This window comes from Myodes glareolus, chromosome 19 (genome assembly GCF_982192425.1).
Source record: "Myodes glareolus chromosome 19, mMyoGla1.1, whole genome shotgun sequence".
Taxonomy (NCBI): domain Eukaryota; kingdom Metazoa; phylum Chordata; class Mammalia; order Rodentia; family Cricetidae; genus Myodes; species Myodes glareolus.
Window position 1 is genome coordinate 47203033 of NC_142044.1, and position 17392 is coordinate 47220424.

The 17392-nt window shown below is 53.4% G+C and overlaps 1 protein-coding gene across 2 annotated transcripts in view; it reads right to left on the reverse strand.

Annotated features, from left to right (window-relative positions):
- Positions 1–4979: 4979 nt before the first annotated feature.
- Positions 4980–17392, reverse strand: part of Kiaa0930 (KIAA0930 ortholog) — a 37303-nt gene continuing 24890 nt past the window's right edge. For both annotated transcript variants that reach the window (XM_087899139.1, XM_087899140.1), the window contains exons 3-10: positions 12573–12695; positions 12410–12487; positions 12047–12148; positions 10765–10905; positions 10001–10195; positions 7441–7603; positions 6472–6630; positions 4980–6195 (exon numbers count right to left, since the gene is read on the reverse strand). In XM_087899139.1, the coding sequence (XP_087755265.1) occupies positions 6155–6195; positions 6472–6630; positions 7441–7603; positions 10001–10195; positions 10765–10905; positions 12047–12148; positions 12410–12487; positions 12573–12695 (1002 nt within the window). In that variant the 3' untranslated portion in view covers positions 4980–6154. The remainder of the gene's footprint in view (positions 6196–6471; positions 6631–7440; positions 7604–10000; positions 10196–10764; positions 10906–12046; positions 12149–12409; positions 12488–12572; positions 12696–17392) is intronic.

The following is a 17392-nucleotide window of genomic DNA, read 5'->3' on the forward strand; positions in this document are numbered from 1 at the left end:
GGCGTTTGACAGTTTTGTTTCTGTGGTACTCTTGTCAGATCAGCGGAAGAAGCTCATGGTGGTAGTGTACAGAAACGTCTCTGAAGTGGGGGCTGGCTAAGGGGAGGCTGAGCAGCCTGCATTGAATTACAGCCTTGTGCTGGGCAGTGTCCAGCCTCAGACTAGAGCTGAGGGAGGGCAACCTTCTACAGAAGTAACACTGAATTCTAATCCATTCGGTGCTGTTAGACCTGTATTCAGATTCTGAAGTTTCCTAAGGAACACAACAATGTCTAAGTTACAAGGTGTTTCCTGGTTGAAAAAAAAGAAAAAGGTAATGGACAGTTGTCCTCAGGGTGCTGAGCTGAGATTCCTAAGTGACAGGTGCTTCCTGAAGGATAAGATTATGCCTGAGCCATTGGGGAGACTGGCTGATCTGGTGTGGGCTCCCACAGACTTTCTAGAACTGACAGCTTTGGGGGCTACCATCCTAAACCCTCTGAACCAGACCTCAGGCTAAGTCTGTATTTGATATCGTTAGTGGTTTGTATAATCCCACAACTAGTGCCAGCCACCGTGTGTGAACAGAGGGCTGGCACACAGCTGTGCTTGACCTCCACTGGCTGGCATTCCAGGTATGGCCATGAAATACCCATGAGCACATCCTAGGAGGAAATGGCAGTGAGCACCAGCATTCCCAGAACTACATGTCCTTGTCTAATACCATTGTCAGGGACCCTGAAGGGACGAGTGTACTAGGTTTACCTTCCCTTTGAAAAGCCTCAGGCTCTGGGTTTTGTGACAAGCTGGGTGACATGGCTTGCTGAGGGGTCAGGTCTATATGGCCCTTTCCAGTGTACCCGTTGAATCACTCAACTTAAGTGGTTTCTGGAATTGGCTTAAGTCTGGAGTAAAATTGTTTATTCAAAATATAATCAAAGCTCACCAGAAACAGTGGTTATTTCAAACTGAGCAACCTAATTGCTTTATTAAAGTCAAATTCCAAAATGAAAGAGCCATCCACATAAAGGAGAGAAGAGTCTTGACAGCCCGCTGGCTTACATGAGGCTGTAGGAGGCAGGTGAGTGACAGTGTGAGAACAGGGCCTTTTCCTTCACTGCCCATCCCCCGAAGCACGCTTCCCCTTCCTCAAGTTTCCCAGCTTTCTGTCACTTTTAACAAGCACAAAGTCCGGTGTCTCCAGGTGACATGGGTATATACAATGAACTACAAGGAGTGCACTATTTTACATTGCCTTTTTTCCCCCCATACGTTCTGCAAGGTTTTCCTTTTCAGGGAGAATTTTCTTCCAACCTAGGGCTGACAGGTGCTCCTAAAAGGTATGGGTCAGGATAAAAGACCTGAGACTGCAGAACTGCCTCCCCACCGCATCTGGGAGCTGGAATGCTGGCCCTGCAGCCAGCCTCCTGGGCAGAGACCTGAGGGAGGCTACCCAGGGGTTGATGTGGATAGCAAGGAGTCGTGACTTACCTGCTAAGCCAACGCCTCCTTCCCACCACCTTGAAGTTGGAGATACCAGTTCAGAAAATTCTGGTCTTGTGTTTCTAGGGTAGTGGCCAGTTGCTTACTATGTCCTGTCAGAACCCCGTCCTCCACTGCAGTTCCCAACTCCGATGTATATAGTATATTAGGCCTAATTCCTTGTGCCATAAAGAAGCCATTTGGCATGTTTCCTATGCATGAAATGTAGCTGTGATATTTTCAACCTGTGATGATTGCAGGTGCCTGCTCAGCAGCCCTCTGTCAGAGGTGCTGGGCAACAGGGACAGTATGGTCCCTGCCGGGATCTTTCCTAAACTCCCTAGGTTCCCAACTTCTATTCCAGCTGTCTTCCCACTAATAGAAGGGTTTTTAATGGGATTTCTTAGAAAAGCTTGGGAAGTTTCAGTCCAAACACTGCCAGGATGTATTTTCATGGGAGCACAGAATTGAGCCCAAAAGGCATCATGTGATCAGCTTTGGAAACGCCTGCACCTCTGGCCAGGATGGTCACTGTCCCCCTCACAGGATCTTCACAGACCAGCAGCCAGCAGGACAGCCAGTGCATGGAGTGGCCCGTCAACCCCAGCTGGAACCATTTCAGAACAGTATCTTCTGGCAAAGCTTGCAGCAAATCAAGGTCATTCCTTTGACTTGCTATAGTGTCTGTCTTAACCTGAAATGTATATTAAAAGAAACATACAGGTCGGGGGCATTTCTAAGAAAATATTTTAAATGTCTCTAAATGCAAAGCAATGCCTCAAAGAACCATGAAGTCATAAAGCAAAGTCAACAGCCGCCACAAAGCCTACTTTGAGAGCCTTGAAGGGCTTTCTGTTGGATGAGGATCCATGGGAAAGCTGCTCACAGTCCCCACACTAACACATTCATATACTCATGGCTTTGCTGAATTAATTTTTCAATTATTCATATGATAATTTTGGAAGAGGGAAATTTACTATTTGCATCTAAGTGTCCTGACCTACAAAGTAAGGGGCTGAAGTCAAAAGAAGCTAAGAAAGGGCCAAGGGGTGCAGTCCAGCTGGTGAGAGTGCCTGCCCAGTGGCACAAAGCCCTAGGTTCCACCAACACCACATAACACCAGGCACAGTGGTGGAAGGCTGTAATCCCAGCACGTGGAGGTGGAGGCCGAAAGCTCATTAGATCAAGGTCATCCTCTGCTAACACAGGAAGTTTGAAACCAGCCTGGGCTACATAGACACTGTCTCAAAACCCAAACAAACCCTACTGGTAGCTAATGGTCTGTCTTAACCTGAAACGTATATTATTAAACGAATCAGGTACAGGTCCGGGGCACTTCTAAGAAAACAGTTTAAATGTCTCTGAAATGCAAGGCAGTGTCTCAACCATGAAATCATAAAGCCTTGGAAATAGAAACCCATAAACACAAAACTGTCAGCAGGCCATGGCTTCCTCCACTTCTGGGGATCCATTTGCTGCAGAACTCAGATCCCCACCCCAGCCACGGGCTGTCAAGTCACTTAGCTTGGTGTGGTGCAAGCAGAGGCCTGGAGGCCCATGTCGGCATCCCATCGATGAAGGCCTTGCGGGTATTGCCGCTCCTCACCTAGAGGGACAGGCATTTTGGATACTTCCAAGAAGGGTCACTGCAGATGCCCCAAAGGCTACTTCTGTTCAAGCTTAAGATCTGTACACTTGGTCTTGAGGCCCATGCAGGTGATGCACCCACCCCAGGGCTAGTGACTTCTGGGACGTATCCCATGGCACTTGGGTGCTCGTGTCTCTTAGAGCCCTTAGTCCTTTTGGGTCCTATATTTATTTTTCAGGGTAGCTACATCCAGAGGTGAGAGTGAGCCTGAACAGAGAAACCGTGTGCTACCCAGATACTTGGATCTTGAAGCTGGACAGACAGCTAGCCTGAAAAATGGACAGGACTAAATCATCAAAACTCAATATATCCAGAGTTTGGGCCAAAACTTAAAACTTATGATGCTGCCAGGAAAAAAAGATATAGTTAGTAGAATAGGCCAACTACACAGTGGCTGGGATGTCTTTTAATGAAAATGTTTTGTTTGAGACAGAGTCTCACTATGTAGCCCTAGCTGTCCAGAACTCGCTAGTAGACCAGGCTGGCCTTGAAGTCATAGAAATCCACTTGCTTCTGCCTTCCAAGTGCTGGGATTAAAGGCGTGCACCACCACACCTGGCTTATTTTATTTTTTTGCTTATGTTTTAAATAATTTTTTGGAGTGGAAATAAGCCTGGGCTGCCTTTGTGGAGGCAGCTGGGATTCCAGCAAGATCCCAGGAGGTAAGGTGGACACTGCCTGAAGAAACAGGGACACCCCTTCCAAAGAGCACAAAGCAAACAGCGCTTTCTTCTTAGTGTCCTAAAGATGGCCTCAGAAGCCAGACTATCAACTCCAGGATTCCAGGGGGGGGGGGGGGGCTTCTGCCATTTGTCACTCTCAAACTTTGAGATGGGGTCTTGCTATGTAGGCTAGACTGGCTGAGAACTCTGTCCTCCCTCAGCCTCAGAATTGAGATTTGCAGACATGTCCTACCATGTCTGGCCCACCAATGTCAGCTATTTGAAAAAGTAAACATCAGACTTCTATCCCAGTTTTCAAGAGCTTCTGAACATGTTTGCAACTCGAAAGTGCCCTTTGGAGAAAGCTGAAGGTTGACCAAATGTCTGGCTGTGTACCCAGGGACAGCCGTGTGGTTCCAGCAGTAGGCTGGGGCTCAGAACAAGCTTGCCTCCTTCCACTGTTCCTCATGGTTCAGCCTCTCTGGGGTGCATTCCTCCTACAAAGGGATGGTAGTACTGAAGCATAGAAATGGGCCTGCGGATATCAGTTATTTCTGTGTGCCGCACAGAGTCAGGTTGCATGCTTTCCTAAGGCCTGGGAAGCACTTGTACTCATAGTTACCCCAGCTTCGAGAAGCCAGCCTTGCCCAAGCCCAGCCAAGAGAGCACAGAAAAGAGAAGCCATGGGATTGCTATGGGTCTAGGGCTGTCCCAGTCTTTCACAGAAGACACACCTGGCTCTGTTTCCCCAAGATAGCAAGTCCAGAGGGTGCAGACCCCAGAATGGCTGGGTCCTCAAGTGGCAGGATGCTATGACCTCCCTAGAAACAAACATGGGACCGGCATTCATACCCCTGCAGAAGAAATGGTTATCCTAGACTGCAGGGCCACACCCATAGACCTGAGGTACTCTGCAATCTAGGGCAGGCTGGGAGTCTGCTTCAATGGTTAGATTAGAACATGACCCCAGGCTCCAGCAGATCAGTGTCTAAACTCATCCACTACTTGTCCCTTTGGAAGGAGTTATTTCAGAGCAGGCAGGAGAGGTAAACTCCCTTGCCGCCTAACACCCACTCCTAAGACCCAGCCTGAGCTATGCAGAATGACATGTGGTCTAGCCCAGACTCAGCCATGCACTTGAACCCTGGAGACTTCAGTGAGGTAGGTGGTATCAGCCCCATTTTACAGGTGGGCAAATTGAGGCAGAATGAGATGCAATAGCTCGCTTTTAATAACAACATACAAAATCTAGAGAAAGCCCCAAAGTAGTCCCCACTCCCAGAGACCAAGGAATGGAGTCGTGCTCCCGTGCCTGCTTTACAGCCCAGAGAAGTCAAGCTCTACATACACAGCTGAGTTCTCCGGAACCTGGGACACTAAACCCAGCGACCACAGGGCCCAGCTTCCAGTTTATTCCAGTTGGGTAGAGGAGGCCTGAGCTAGAGCACACTGCCAGGGGGGCCCTGGGCTGCTGACCTGTGACCATTTGCACTCACCAAGGACAATGTCTGCTCCTCTCTGCTTAGGAAGCCAGGCTGAGGACAAGACCAGCATGCTGACCAAGCACAGGGCAGAGAGGACAGCATCAGCCTGGCTCTGAGCTCCGGCCCCAGGGTGGTTCTACCTAACACCTTCCTGGGAGGATTGCAATCCCAGTCCCCAGCAGACATCCCTCAGCGCAAGTTCCCTCCCTCGTTGCTTCAGAACCAAAATCTGCGTCCCGGGGTCAGAGGTGTGTGTGTTGGTGGTGTTCTTTGGATGGAAGCAAAGGCCGTTCTGGGGGATCGGGTCTGTCTGCCCAGCTGGAGCTTGAGACCCATTCTGAGCTGGGCATGGGGCGAGGTATTCCCAGCCGACAAACAGCTTATGTCCCCTGACTCCCAGCTGGAACCCACTGCAGCAAGTAACTGTGGGGGAGCAAGTGGGGGCTGACTCGCGAGCTGAAGTTTGTCAGTACTGCATTACAAAATCTTCAACTGGCTTTGTGGAGGATGTGTGGACAGTGGCCTGGCACAGAGCCCCAGCAGGGGGACGGGAGTCGAGGTCGGGAGGTCTAAGAACATTCTGGAAACTGGCAGCCCCTCATGCCCTCTATGACCTCTTGGTGTCTCTGGCCCTCTGGGAGCAGAAGACTCTCCAGAGATGGGCTGAGGGGGCCGAGTGCAGGACAGGGTGAGAGCAGAGCCAGCAGAGGAGGACGAGGCACTTCAGTTTGGGCTGGTGTTCATGGAGTCGGCCCTGGCCCCAGGAGTCGAGTGGCCCTGCCTGGCTGTAGCTCCAGCGCTGGCTTGTCACAGAAGACCCCCGTGGTGGTAACAGGTAGGCACTTGGCAGCGTTCCCAGGGCCAGGCGGGGCCGGGGCTCCGTGCAGGCTCCACACACACTAGGTCATCAAGATGGGTTTCTGTCGTACTTCCAGGATGTCTAGGATGACAGGGGGGAGCAGGCAGGGTGAGGACTCTTGGGAGGGAGCCACAGCTGTCCTGTACACCCACCCTTTCTGATCAGACCTCGCAGGCTACAGATACCAACACCACCCTGCACTCCCACGGAGATATCTCCGAGGCAGCACCCACCTACGACCACTCAAAGAGGGACCAGTGTGGACATCAGGGACACGTGGAAGGAAGCCACTGCTATGGGAACTACAGCCCGCTGAAGCTGGGCAGGGAAGCCCTGGAGGGCTCTGCCTTCACATACCTGTTAAGATCCGATGCAGTGGCAAGGTGACGTAGGTCAAGTGTGCATAGAGAAGGAAGTTGCCGTCAGCTCTGTTCAGCTTCAGCCAGGACCCAACCAGGGACCGTCCTGTGCCCGACAGGGATCGAGACCGCAGATTGGTGGCATTGTGCAGGTCAGCTGCAGGGGAGAAGGGCAGGTCAGTATCCCAGTCTGTGCCAGGGAGCGTGGGGGAGGGGTCGCGAGACCTTTGCCCCACTGGACTGACACCACACTCACAGAGGCTCCCCACCAATGTCCACAACTCCGTCTGCCAGGCCTGGAAAGCACTCACGGTTCACCCTGGTAAAATCTTTTCCAGCCACTCACTACAACATGGAACTGACGTGGTACCAGCTCACGAGGGATGCTGGGCATTTCCCCCACCCCTGTTACCTGAACCCCATTTTCCCCAGAACTGATGGAGTGGCCAGTTTACCCACCAAACCCCAGCATTCCTGAAGAGTCCTGTTCCAGGCTGCACAAGTCTGGCAGTGACTGACCACTGGGGAGGGGGTTGTGCACACAGAGCAGATGAGTGGATGGACCAAGGGTTCCAGGGACCTCTGGGCAGAAGGTCATTGGTGGGGCCACAGGGAAGGATCTGTGAGTCAGCGTGACTCACGGGAAATCACGAGAGAGAGGTAACAGAGGAACCCTGAGGGTCACCCAGGACAGAAGGTTCTAGAAGGAGGAGAGTTATCCCAGGAAACAGAAGAGGAAGAGCAAGACAGTCCTTGTGTGCACCCAGTTCAGCGGAAAGTTCCAGAGCCTCTGAATATGAGCTGGGTGAAAACAGGGCTCAGATGCAGACCCCCCAATCTATGCATAGCTTCACCACAGCCCTGGGGCCAGCACTCTACGGCTCTCTAAGCGACACTGGGTGAGGGGTGGGGGCACGGGTGACGGCATGGATGAGTGGACACAGCCAGAGCAGGGACCATTAGCCACCTCCACTGTCGTCCTCTCTGAAAAACTCCTCGCTGTCGTTGGCCGAGTGGGACTTCTTCATCTCCGCGATGCGGTTCCGGGGCACCTTCCTCTTGAGGGACGGAGAGAAGAAGGTGGGCCGGTTGTTTCGCTCCGGGGTGGGCGGGGTGCTAAAGGAGGTCACCTGGAAACAAGGAGCCCAAGTCACAAGTGTAGCAGGAGCAGACGCTGCCATGAGACCCCAAAGCCACCTTGACCAAAGCCAGCCCAAGCAGGGGCTGTAGTTATAGCTGCTGACCCTGACCCTGGCCTGACGGCCATCTGGCCTAGATGAGGGGGACGCTGGGCACTGGGGGCTCGTCACACACACACAGCAGCCAGACCTGCCTAAGGAGGGAGCAGACTGCCACCAACACTGACAAAGGGGCATCGCTTCCACATCTCAACACAAATGCCAGGGGATGGGCTGCGGGCTGTACCATGCTGCAGGGCAGCTCATGATGCCCGTCTCACATACGAGCAGGTAAGGCCCACAAATGGCCACCTTGACCTGCCTAAAGCCACTGGGACTACACCCAGGTCACCCCTTGGGGCCTTCCCTCTTGCACGCAGCCCCTCTCACAAGTGCCAGACCGAGCAGCTCTCTGTCCGGTGTCTCCTCGCCTCCCTTCCAAGCACATTCAGCCCCAGCCACCAACATTCTCCACACTCACTCAGGGGTGAGGTGGGCACAGACAGGCACAAGACACAGATCCCCTGCCCTCAAGGAGCTCACAGTCTGCTGGGGGTGACAGACTCAAGTGACATCCACAGACTGCATGCTGGTCACTGAGACAGAAAGGGAAGCACAGGACATGGAAGGAACAGTGGAAGAAGGGACAGACAGCCTGTGAGATCAGAGTAGGCTTCCTGGAGGAGGTGCTGCGTGAGCTGGGTCTTGAAGGACGAGTAGGAGTTCGCCAGGTGAAGAAGGGGGGGAAGGGCGTTCCAGGCATAGGGAACTTGGCCCATCCCCTCCCTCCTCCCCATGCAAACAAGAATCAGAGCAGCAAGATGAGCTGGGACCCAGACTTCGGGGCCCCATAGGCCTCCCCGTCATAGCTCCGACATCCACCAAAGTCCCGGCGGCTGCTGGGCTCCAGACGGTCCTCCCTCAAGTCAGGGAAGGTTTTAAAAGATAAAAACAAAACAAATACCAGAAACCACAATACACACAATCTGCATTTCTTGTACACTGGTTACAAGTGACCCCTGAGGACAAGAAGACAAGCAACAGTGTGTACATGGGCAGTGGACTTGAGTCCTGTGGCGACCTCACGACTCCTCCCCAGGGGTCCACACCTCCCTGCTATGAAGGGCATGGCTAGGGGCCATCTCATCCCTCATGGCCACTCCCACTTGGTAGTTGGGGTGATCAAGGCTTGGGTGAGTCATCTGTGGGCACCCAGAGTTGCCCAGCTGGGCCCACATCTGCACACCTGCGTGCACACACCTTTCAGCGTCCAAGTGCAACACAGAACTGTGCAGAATCAGAGTCCAAGCTACCTCCATTCCAAAAGATGAGAGGTCTCCTGCCTGAGGCTCAACACTTCACAAAGTCCCAGCATTTTTAGTTTTGTTTGGCTTAGAAAACACACTAATTATAGAAGAGTCCAAAAGAAAAAAATAAGAAGCACCCAGGAACTAATGCAAACAGCAGCCGGTCAGGCACTGTGTGCTCTTGAGAGTCACCTCCCATCAACTGCAGATAGTAACCACTGTGGATGCCACTTGGACCATCACAGGGCCAAGCACCATGTAAGGCATGAGTAATGCCCCTGGAAACCCCAGGCTCAAGAAGCAGGTTCACACCTCACTGCCCAGTGAGAAACAGAGGCATAGGGAAGGAAGGGACTCATCCAAGGTCACATGAGCAGCAGAGCCCAGCACAGAGCCAGCTGGGTCTCTTGGACAAGGGCTGACTCATTCACCCAATGCTCTGAGTGACATCCAAGCACTGATTCCATGGGCAGAGCCTTTCTCGTGCCTGAGCCTGGGAGCTCTATGGCCACTGACATCAGCTCCCCACTTCAAAGGAAGCAAGGTTTGCGGCCCTATGCTGAGCCCTCTGAGCTGTGGCAGGGGCAGCAGCCCAGACAGCATCCTTATGCCTGTCGGGGGATACTGCTAACAGACAGAATACCCTAAGCAAACGACCAGGCCCAGAGTGAACCTTGTGCTTCTGGTTGTCCTTGTGGGACAACCCAGGATTCAGCCCCTCCTCATCCCACTGGCTCACTGCAGAAGGGCTGTGTGGTCATAGCTGACCAGCAGGTCCAGAAGGCAGGCACCAGACCTAGTCCCTAGTCAGTTTTTTTCTCTTCCTGGACCTGGGGACTCAGCCTCGGGCGGAGCAGCTCAGGGAGGCAGAATCAACCTCAGCCTGGGTATAAACCTGCTGGGTGACCTCAAGCAAGGCACCTCCCCTCTTGGAGCCTCAGGTTCCTCATCAGCAGTGTAAGGAGGGGGCTCCCTCACCTGGGAGCTGTGGGGTGAGGGAGCCATGGGTCAGGAGGTCCCTCCCCCAGCATGCAGCCCTTACCCGCTCATGCATGGGCGAAGCTGGGCTTGAGTCTTCTTCAGTCCCACAGGGGGATGTGTCGCCCGTAGACACACGACTGACTGCCATCTCAGCATGGCCCTTGCCCTGAGGCCCCTTCATGCGCACAAACTCCATGTTGTTGTACTTGTAGAAGCCAAATGACATCTTCTGGGCCATGCGGGCCGCCACACTCACCTGTGGTAGGTGGGACCAGTTAGTTTCACAGACCCTCCCTCTTGAGACACAGGAGCCAGTATTACCTTCTCTGAGGCCATCTTGAGGGAGTCTGAGCCACAGGGAAGCCAGGAAGCCCAACAAACAGGCATGTGTTCCAGATCCCTGGCCAAGGCTGTTCTCACTGCCCTGAATGCTCACACTACTGACCAGGGCATTAACCCCAGGCCAGACAGCACCAGCTAGCTGCAGGAGAGTGGCCTGTTCATCTGGACTCCTGTCCCTGCTGAACTACTCAGGGGTCAATTCTGGGAGTGTCCCCAGTACTAGGGTGAATATCCCTTACCAACAGTAAGGGAGAGCCAGCCACTGGCTGGCACCTCACAGGGACATGGGTAGGAGGATAATGTCCCCACTTGCACCTCAGACACAGGTGGACCAACATGAAGCCCATGACAGAAGGGAGAGACTGTGGACCCCAGAGGAGCAGATGCCCGGCTGTGGGGTGGTCTCAGCAATGCAGGTGGTGGTGGGGCATGTGAGGAGAGAAGGGTCAGGACACCACCACCCCCAGGCAGCCCTGCACTCACGCGGTTGTCATACACCTTCTTCAGCGCCTCGTAGCGGATGGACCCCTGAAAGATGACACCCTGGAACGTGTTGGTCTTGTCGCTAGCCACCAGCTCAACACAGACCATCTCTCCTTCCCCCACGGTCATGTCGCTGAACACCTGAGGGCGGGGAGGAAGGGATGGGAGTACCAAACAAACACCACCCACACCATCTCCCAACCCGGCTGCCAGGAGGATTGCTGAAATCACTGAGTCCACCGTCCCCCTCCAATCCTACCTGTACACAGCCACCCGCTGTCCACCGTCCCCACTCCAATCCTTGCCACAGGTAGGAACACACTCCACCCCAAGCTGAGCCACCAGTAAGACCCTTATCTGACTTCCTAATGCTGAGTTAAACTTACAAGGACTCTGGGGACACTTGGGGAACCTCCTTCGTCACAGCCTGGTCCAGCCCACCTTACCCTGAGCTTGGCTGTCCAAGCCTTCCTGGGGGAACACCACCAGAACACAGGCAGTGTGACCACACCCTGTCACATTCCTAATATCTGACGGTTGGGTGTGGGCTTCAAAGCGAGAGACTCTGGGCAAACACGCGTGGTGTGTGAGCCCAGGGAGGCCCCATCACCTTCCTGAGCTTTGTGTATTTTCAGATACCATCAGAGCCCATGGGGACTTTGAAAGGCATGGGACTTCCAAGAAGATCATAGCTGTCTCTGGGCAAGCACAAGCTCGCTCTCTCTCTCTTTCTCTCTCTCTCTCTCTCTCTCTCTCTCCCCCTCCCTCCCCTCCCTCCAACATCAGCCTTGGCAAATGAGCAGGAAGTGGAATGGCAGCTCCCTCCTCCGCTCCTCGCTCCTCCCGGCACTGGTGAGCTAACATGTCTGGAGCACATTTTACCGATCTTGAAACAAAGGCTTGGCCATAGAACTGAAGGCCCGTCCTCTCTGACACCCTGACAGGGTGGAGGCAGTCATTCACAGAGCACCAGAAGATGACTCCTGGTCAGGCAGCACTCACTGGAAGCATCTGTGATATGCACTCAGGCCATCGACCCTGCCACCTCAGGTCACAAAGTCGTGACCCTCACTTTTACAGATGACTAAACCAAGGCCCATATCAGCGAGAATGTACTTCTATGTCAATTGCTGTGAAGGGGGGAGCCCCACTGGCTGTCACCTGACCATCCCCTGCTCCTGCTACCAGTGTCTCCTGGGAGGCTCTGCAGATCCTCAGTCTGACATCCCATCCCATCCCCAAGAGGAGAGGAAGGGGAACATGGCCAGCGGTGAGCACTCACCTCCTCGAAGCTGTCAATCATGAAGAAGATGTTGGGGTAGCTCATCTTGGACTCTTCTCCTTTGCTGTCCATGGGGTGTTTGCTGGGGGACGCAAACACTTGCTGAAAGGAAAGCAGGAGGAAAGGGCTGAGAAGCCGGCCTCAACGGAAAAGCGACCTCAGATACGGCCGGGGGGGGGGGGGGGGGGGAAGGAGAGCACGCTGCTCAGAGCGGGGAAGGCTGGGTGCATACATATGATTGAGACCCCTAGAGCCAACCCCTCACCTCAGGGAAGGGAACATGAAGCAGGGGGTATCTTCCTACAGCAGGCAATGGGTAGCTAGAGAGTATGGACAGCTAGCTAGTGGGAGGTGGGGGCTCACCTGGGATTTCTTCCTGTGAATGTGGATGTCACCTCCATCAGCACGTGTGCACACAGCACAGGTCACCATATAGTCCAGCTAGAAGAGAATGCAGTACATGTGGGGGGGGGCAGGGTTTGCTGTCTCCCAGACCCATGATCAGCCATCACCACCCACCCCATACCTTCTGCAGGATGAGGTTCAGGCAGACACTCTCTTCCCAGTCGATGTCAGGGTCTCCCAGGCCTGGAAGCTTCTTGGAGTCCCTCCGGTACACTTCCACCTCTACCTCAGGCTCAACCTCGGCCTGTAGCACAGGATGGAGTGAGACCCTAGCACCCACCGGGGCCTCCACTCCATGACTGCTGTGCCAGGCAGACGGTAACACACAAAGACCCCCGTGCCTAGTGCCCACCTCCTCTTCCTTTGCAGCCCCGGTTCTCTAATCTGTACCATAGAAAAAGTTGTGATAATTATGACTCGTATTTCCCAAGCTCCCAGTGACATCTACTGGGCTCTCAGTGGGCAGCAGAGGCTAGTCTACATGTTTTACAAATTATTAACCTTTTATCTGCAAGAAAGGAACCATTAATCCCACTGTAACTAATGATGATCAAACAGGCTAGAGATTACATACCACACACTCATCAAAGAGAGAGCAGAGCCCTGTCTACCCCTACTCCAGGCAGAAGAGGCAGAAGACATCAAAAGCAGGTTTGAAAGCAAGCTGTCCTGGTAGGGGTTCCTGAGCCCAGGTTCTAAGTAGGCCCAGGTGGGTTCCTATAGGGTCAGCTCCAAGAGGCAACAGTTACCTCCTGCTGGACAGCTCTGGGGTCACCTGCAGGAGTGCCCCAGGAGTGGGGCTCTTGCCTCCCATGGTCTCTGTGGCTGTGGGAATCACCACATTGTCTGCCTTGTCTCACTCCACTGCCTGCTTGGCTGTTCCATGCTTAGCACCCATCTTGTTTACTGTCCTGCGGGAGAACCCACACAGGCAGGTGCTCAGCACCGCTGGCTCAGCATGGGGTGGGGAATACCTACAGCACAACTGCACTCCTGTGCTAGGTCAGCAGGCTAGCAGAACGGGTAGCTCATGTGTCACTAGAACACACAGGAACCGCTCAGACAGCCACCCACAGGGGGACAGGTGGGTGGTGGGAACAGTCAGCAACAGCGCCAACAACCAAACTGGAAAATTACAGTCGCCTATGTCAACGGGCATGCTCCCAAGTAAAGGGCTGAGAAGCAGCCAGTGGATACACTGCAGCTCCACACATTAGCTCAGGGTGGGGAAAACCACCTGAGTGGCTAAAGTCCAGCTGAGCCTAGGGAGGGAGCTGCTGGAGGCCAAGGTCCCTTGAGCATACTAGTCATGTTGGATTTCTGGATCTTGAAGGCTGGTGACCCTAGCACTCACAGACATACAAGGTCATCAACCCAGACACCCTTGCATGTATGTACACGACAATCAAGAAAAGCTACCAGCTAGATGTGGTGGTACCCACTGTTAATCATAGGTCTCAGCAGGCAGATCTCTGAGTTTGAGACCTGCCTGGCCTATACAGAGTCCCAGGCCAGACAAAGCTACATAGTGACTGACACACACACACACACACATACACACACACACACACACACACACACACATACACACAGCTACCAAAAGAGAAAATATAAGACTGGTTTACATAGACTTCTAGGCCAGACAAAGCTACATAGTGAGATACACAGACACACAGACACACAGACACACACACAAGAAAAGATACCAAAAGAGAAAATATGAGACTGGTCTACATAAAGTTCCAGGCCAGACAAAGCTACATAGTAAGAAACACATGCACGCACACACACATACACACACACACACAGAGCTACCAAAAGAGAAAATATAAGACTGGTTTACATAGAGTTCCAGGTTAGACAAAGCTACACAGTCACACACACACACACACACACACACACACACACACACACACACACACACACACAGAAAAGATACCAAACGAGAAAATATAAGACTGAATACTGTAGGACCAGAGAAACACCCTCGCTGCTCCTGAGTTCTGGTTTCCAAGTAGGTCTGGAGTAATCTCTACCCCAGGATCGCTGAGGATGCCAACAGGAGGCCACCAGCATAGATGAGGACACCAACAGATGCCAGTGCTCATCAGTGCCAAAGACAAAACGGGGAGTGTTTTGTCCAGGGGTGGCATAACAAGACTGTACAAAAAATCTAGGGCACACTGGGGAAGCCAGATCCGAACCCCCACGGTGATCCTGAAGCAGGGTGTGAGAACTCCAGCCCCATGCCCACCCACACTGCAGCTCTGGCTCTGGCTCTGCCCACCCACCCTCCTCAGTTAGGCAGAAAGCCTAGCTGGTTGCCACGACAACCAGCACCAGCAGGCTGGGAAAGGGTGGGAGGCGGTGCAGTGCTTGCCGCAGAACACTCCTAGTGCGCAGGTGCTAGGGTCCACATCTCGGCAGCCCTGGCTTCTACTTCTTGGTATGTTGGGGTTCCCGGGTGTACCCACAGCCAGCCCCTTACAGGTCACACTGCAGACTGCCAGGCTGGAAAAGATGTCCAGTCTGGATGGACTTGAGTCTTGTCTGACCCTAGACTTGGTCCTCCAAACCCTGTGCCAGACACCACCAGTCAGCCCTCCCTGGAACCCATGTAGAGGTACAAGAGGCCAACCAAGCACAAAGAGGATATATGTGGGGGCAGGGGGTTCCCCATTTTCTAACGCCTATGCAAAGCCACCTGAGCAGCAAACTATGGTTACTCTTGGTGTCACTCCAGTGACATATGGTGACTTTCTTTTCCCCTGCACATATCGCTCTGAGGTCAGGTGCTCAGCTGGCACTATAATGTGCATGGCAGCCTTCGTCTACCACGCAGGCGCTGTACCAGCCCTGGGTGTGTCTCCAGTCGGCAGCTGCCCTGCAATCCTGGACACAGATGTCCCCCCTTTTGTGACTGCCACTACACGATGCTGTCTGTCTGCCCGCTGAGGGCTTCTCAAAGGCAGGGGTAGCCAGGGTCACTGCTGTGCTTTTAGGACTGGGGAGCCAGCCTTGGGCTCAGTGTTACTCAGCATGCCTGATAGGTTCAGGCTGCCTCCACTGACCTCAACAGCCACTAAATATCCAAGAGTGTCTCAGTACAACCCCAGGGACCCTCCTGCTGTAGACGTCTCCATCCTGGGCCCAGGGCTGCCTCTCTCAAAGAGTCTTCTTGCTTACTTCTCTTCCACCCAGATGCCATCAACTAATCATCCCGCTTTCCTTTCAACCTGGCCCCTCAACAGCGCACACAGGCCTGACCCCCTCTTCCAGAATCGCCATGCATGGTCCACCCATAAGACAGTGCCTCACATGTGCCTGTCTCAGAGATGACAGGCTGGGGGGAGTGGCTGGAGCCAGAGATGGGGTTCCCAGTCCTGCTGCTCCAAGGACTTTCATCCCAAGGTAAACCTTGAGTGAAAGTAATGCCTATGACCAGGGTGCACTGGTGCTGGGTCACCAGCATGCAGAGGCTCCATAGCACCTGTCCCTTCCTGCCAAGGGCCCCTCTGTGGCCACACCACCCAAACATCCCAGTCTCACATGTAGCCAATGGGAGGCTCGGCCCTTACTGTCTAAGTTCTAAGTCCCTGAGATGTCTGGGTCTGGCCACAACCGTAATACTGATCAAGGGGAGAAAGCCGGACTCGGTCAGTATACCAGACAGGAAGGGCGTAAGGGGTAGGACCGAGGAGCCCAGGGCTGATCCCCTTCACTGGTGCCACTACCAACAGATGCCTGATGGACCTACCAGTCGGGTCTCTGTTTTAGCTCGTCCACAGAGCTTCTCCTGCTTCACCCTCCTGTCACTCCTGGGCCCTAGTCCAGTCCACGATCACACACATCTCCAGATCTACCCTCTCCTGGCTCTTCTAACTCTCTGGTCAGTGGTTCATGAGCTCCTGCAGTCCCCTCCCGCACCAGCCTGGTAAGAAAGTCACCAAAGGCCTCCTTTGCAGCAAGTGCCCAGGTGACCACTCACAGCAAAAGCGTTCTGTAGATGTGCAGCACGTGATAGGAAGGAGCTCCCAGCACTCAAGTGTGGGAGTCACGCCTAAGAAACCACAGAACCTGAGCTGCAGGGCGCAGGGAAGCAGACAGGCTTTCAGTCACAAACCAGGCTCAAACTCTGACCACTATTTATTCTTAAAGGCAGACAAATTATTCCCATGCTTCACATGGGGGCTGCTTAAACTTCTATAGGCCACTAAGAATTCTGAAAAGAGAAGAAAGCATGCAAAATCTGTCTCAAGAACTGCACACTAACATACATTTTTTTTTTCTTTTTTGTTTTTATTAGACAGGGTTTCCCTGTGTCTTCCTAGTTGTTCTGGAACTCACTTTGTAGACCAGGCTGGCCTTGAATTCACAAAGATCCGCCTGCCTCTGCCTCCCAAGAGCTGGCTTAAAGGTGTGTGCCACCACTGCCCAGCCACACTGCTACACTTAGAAGACGAAATGCCCTGGTGAGTTGCTTCTCTCTAAGCCCTGTTTCCTCATCTGTCTATCTGCCCAGTTGTTTGGAGTTTAGAAGACCAAGGACAGCCCTGAGTGATACCCCTAATTTATAGTAAGGACCAAGTCAGAGAAGGACACATTATCACCATCACTACTTCCACCATCACCATCACCATCGTTCACCATCACCATCCCTACTGTCCGCCATCACCATTCCTACCGTCTACCATCACCATCGTCACCACCGTCCACTGTCACCATCACCACCGTCACCATCACCATCACCACCGTCACCACCGTCCACCGTCACCGTCACTACCGTCCACTGTCACCATCACCACCGTCACCATCACCATCACCACCGTCCACCATCACCATCACTACCATCCACTGTCACCGTCACCATCACCACCGTCCACCATCACCACCACTACCATCCAGCTACCGTCCTGTCCACTCTGGGAAGTGCCCCAGACT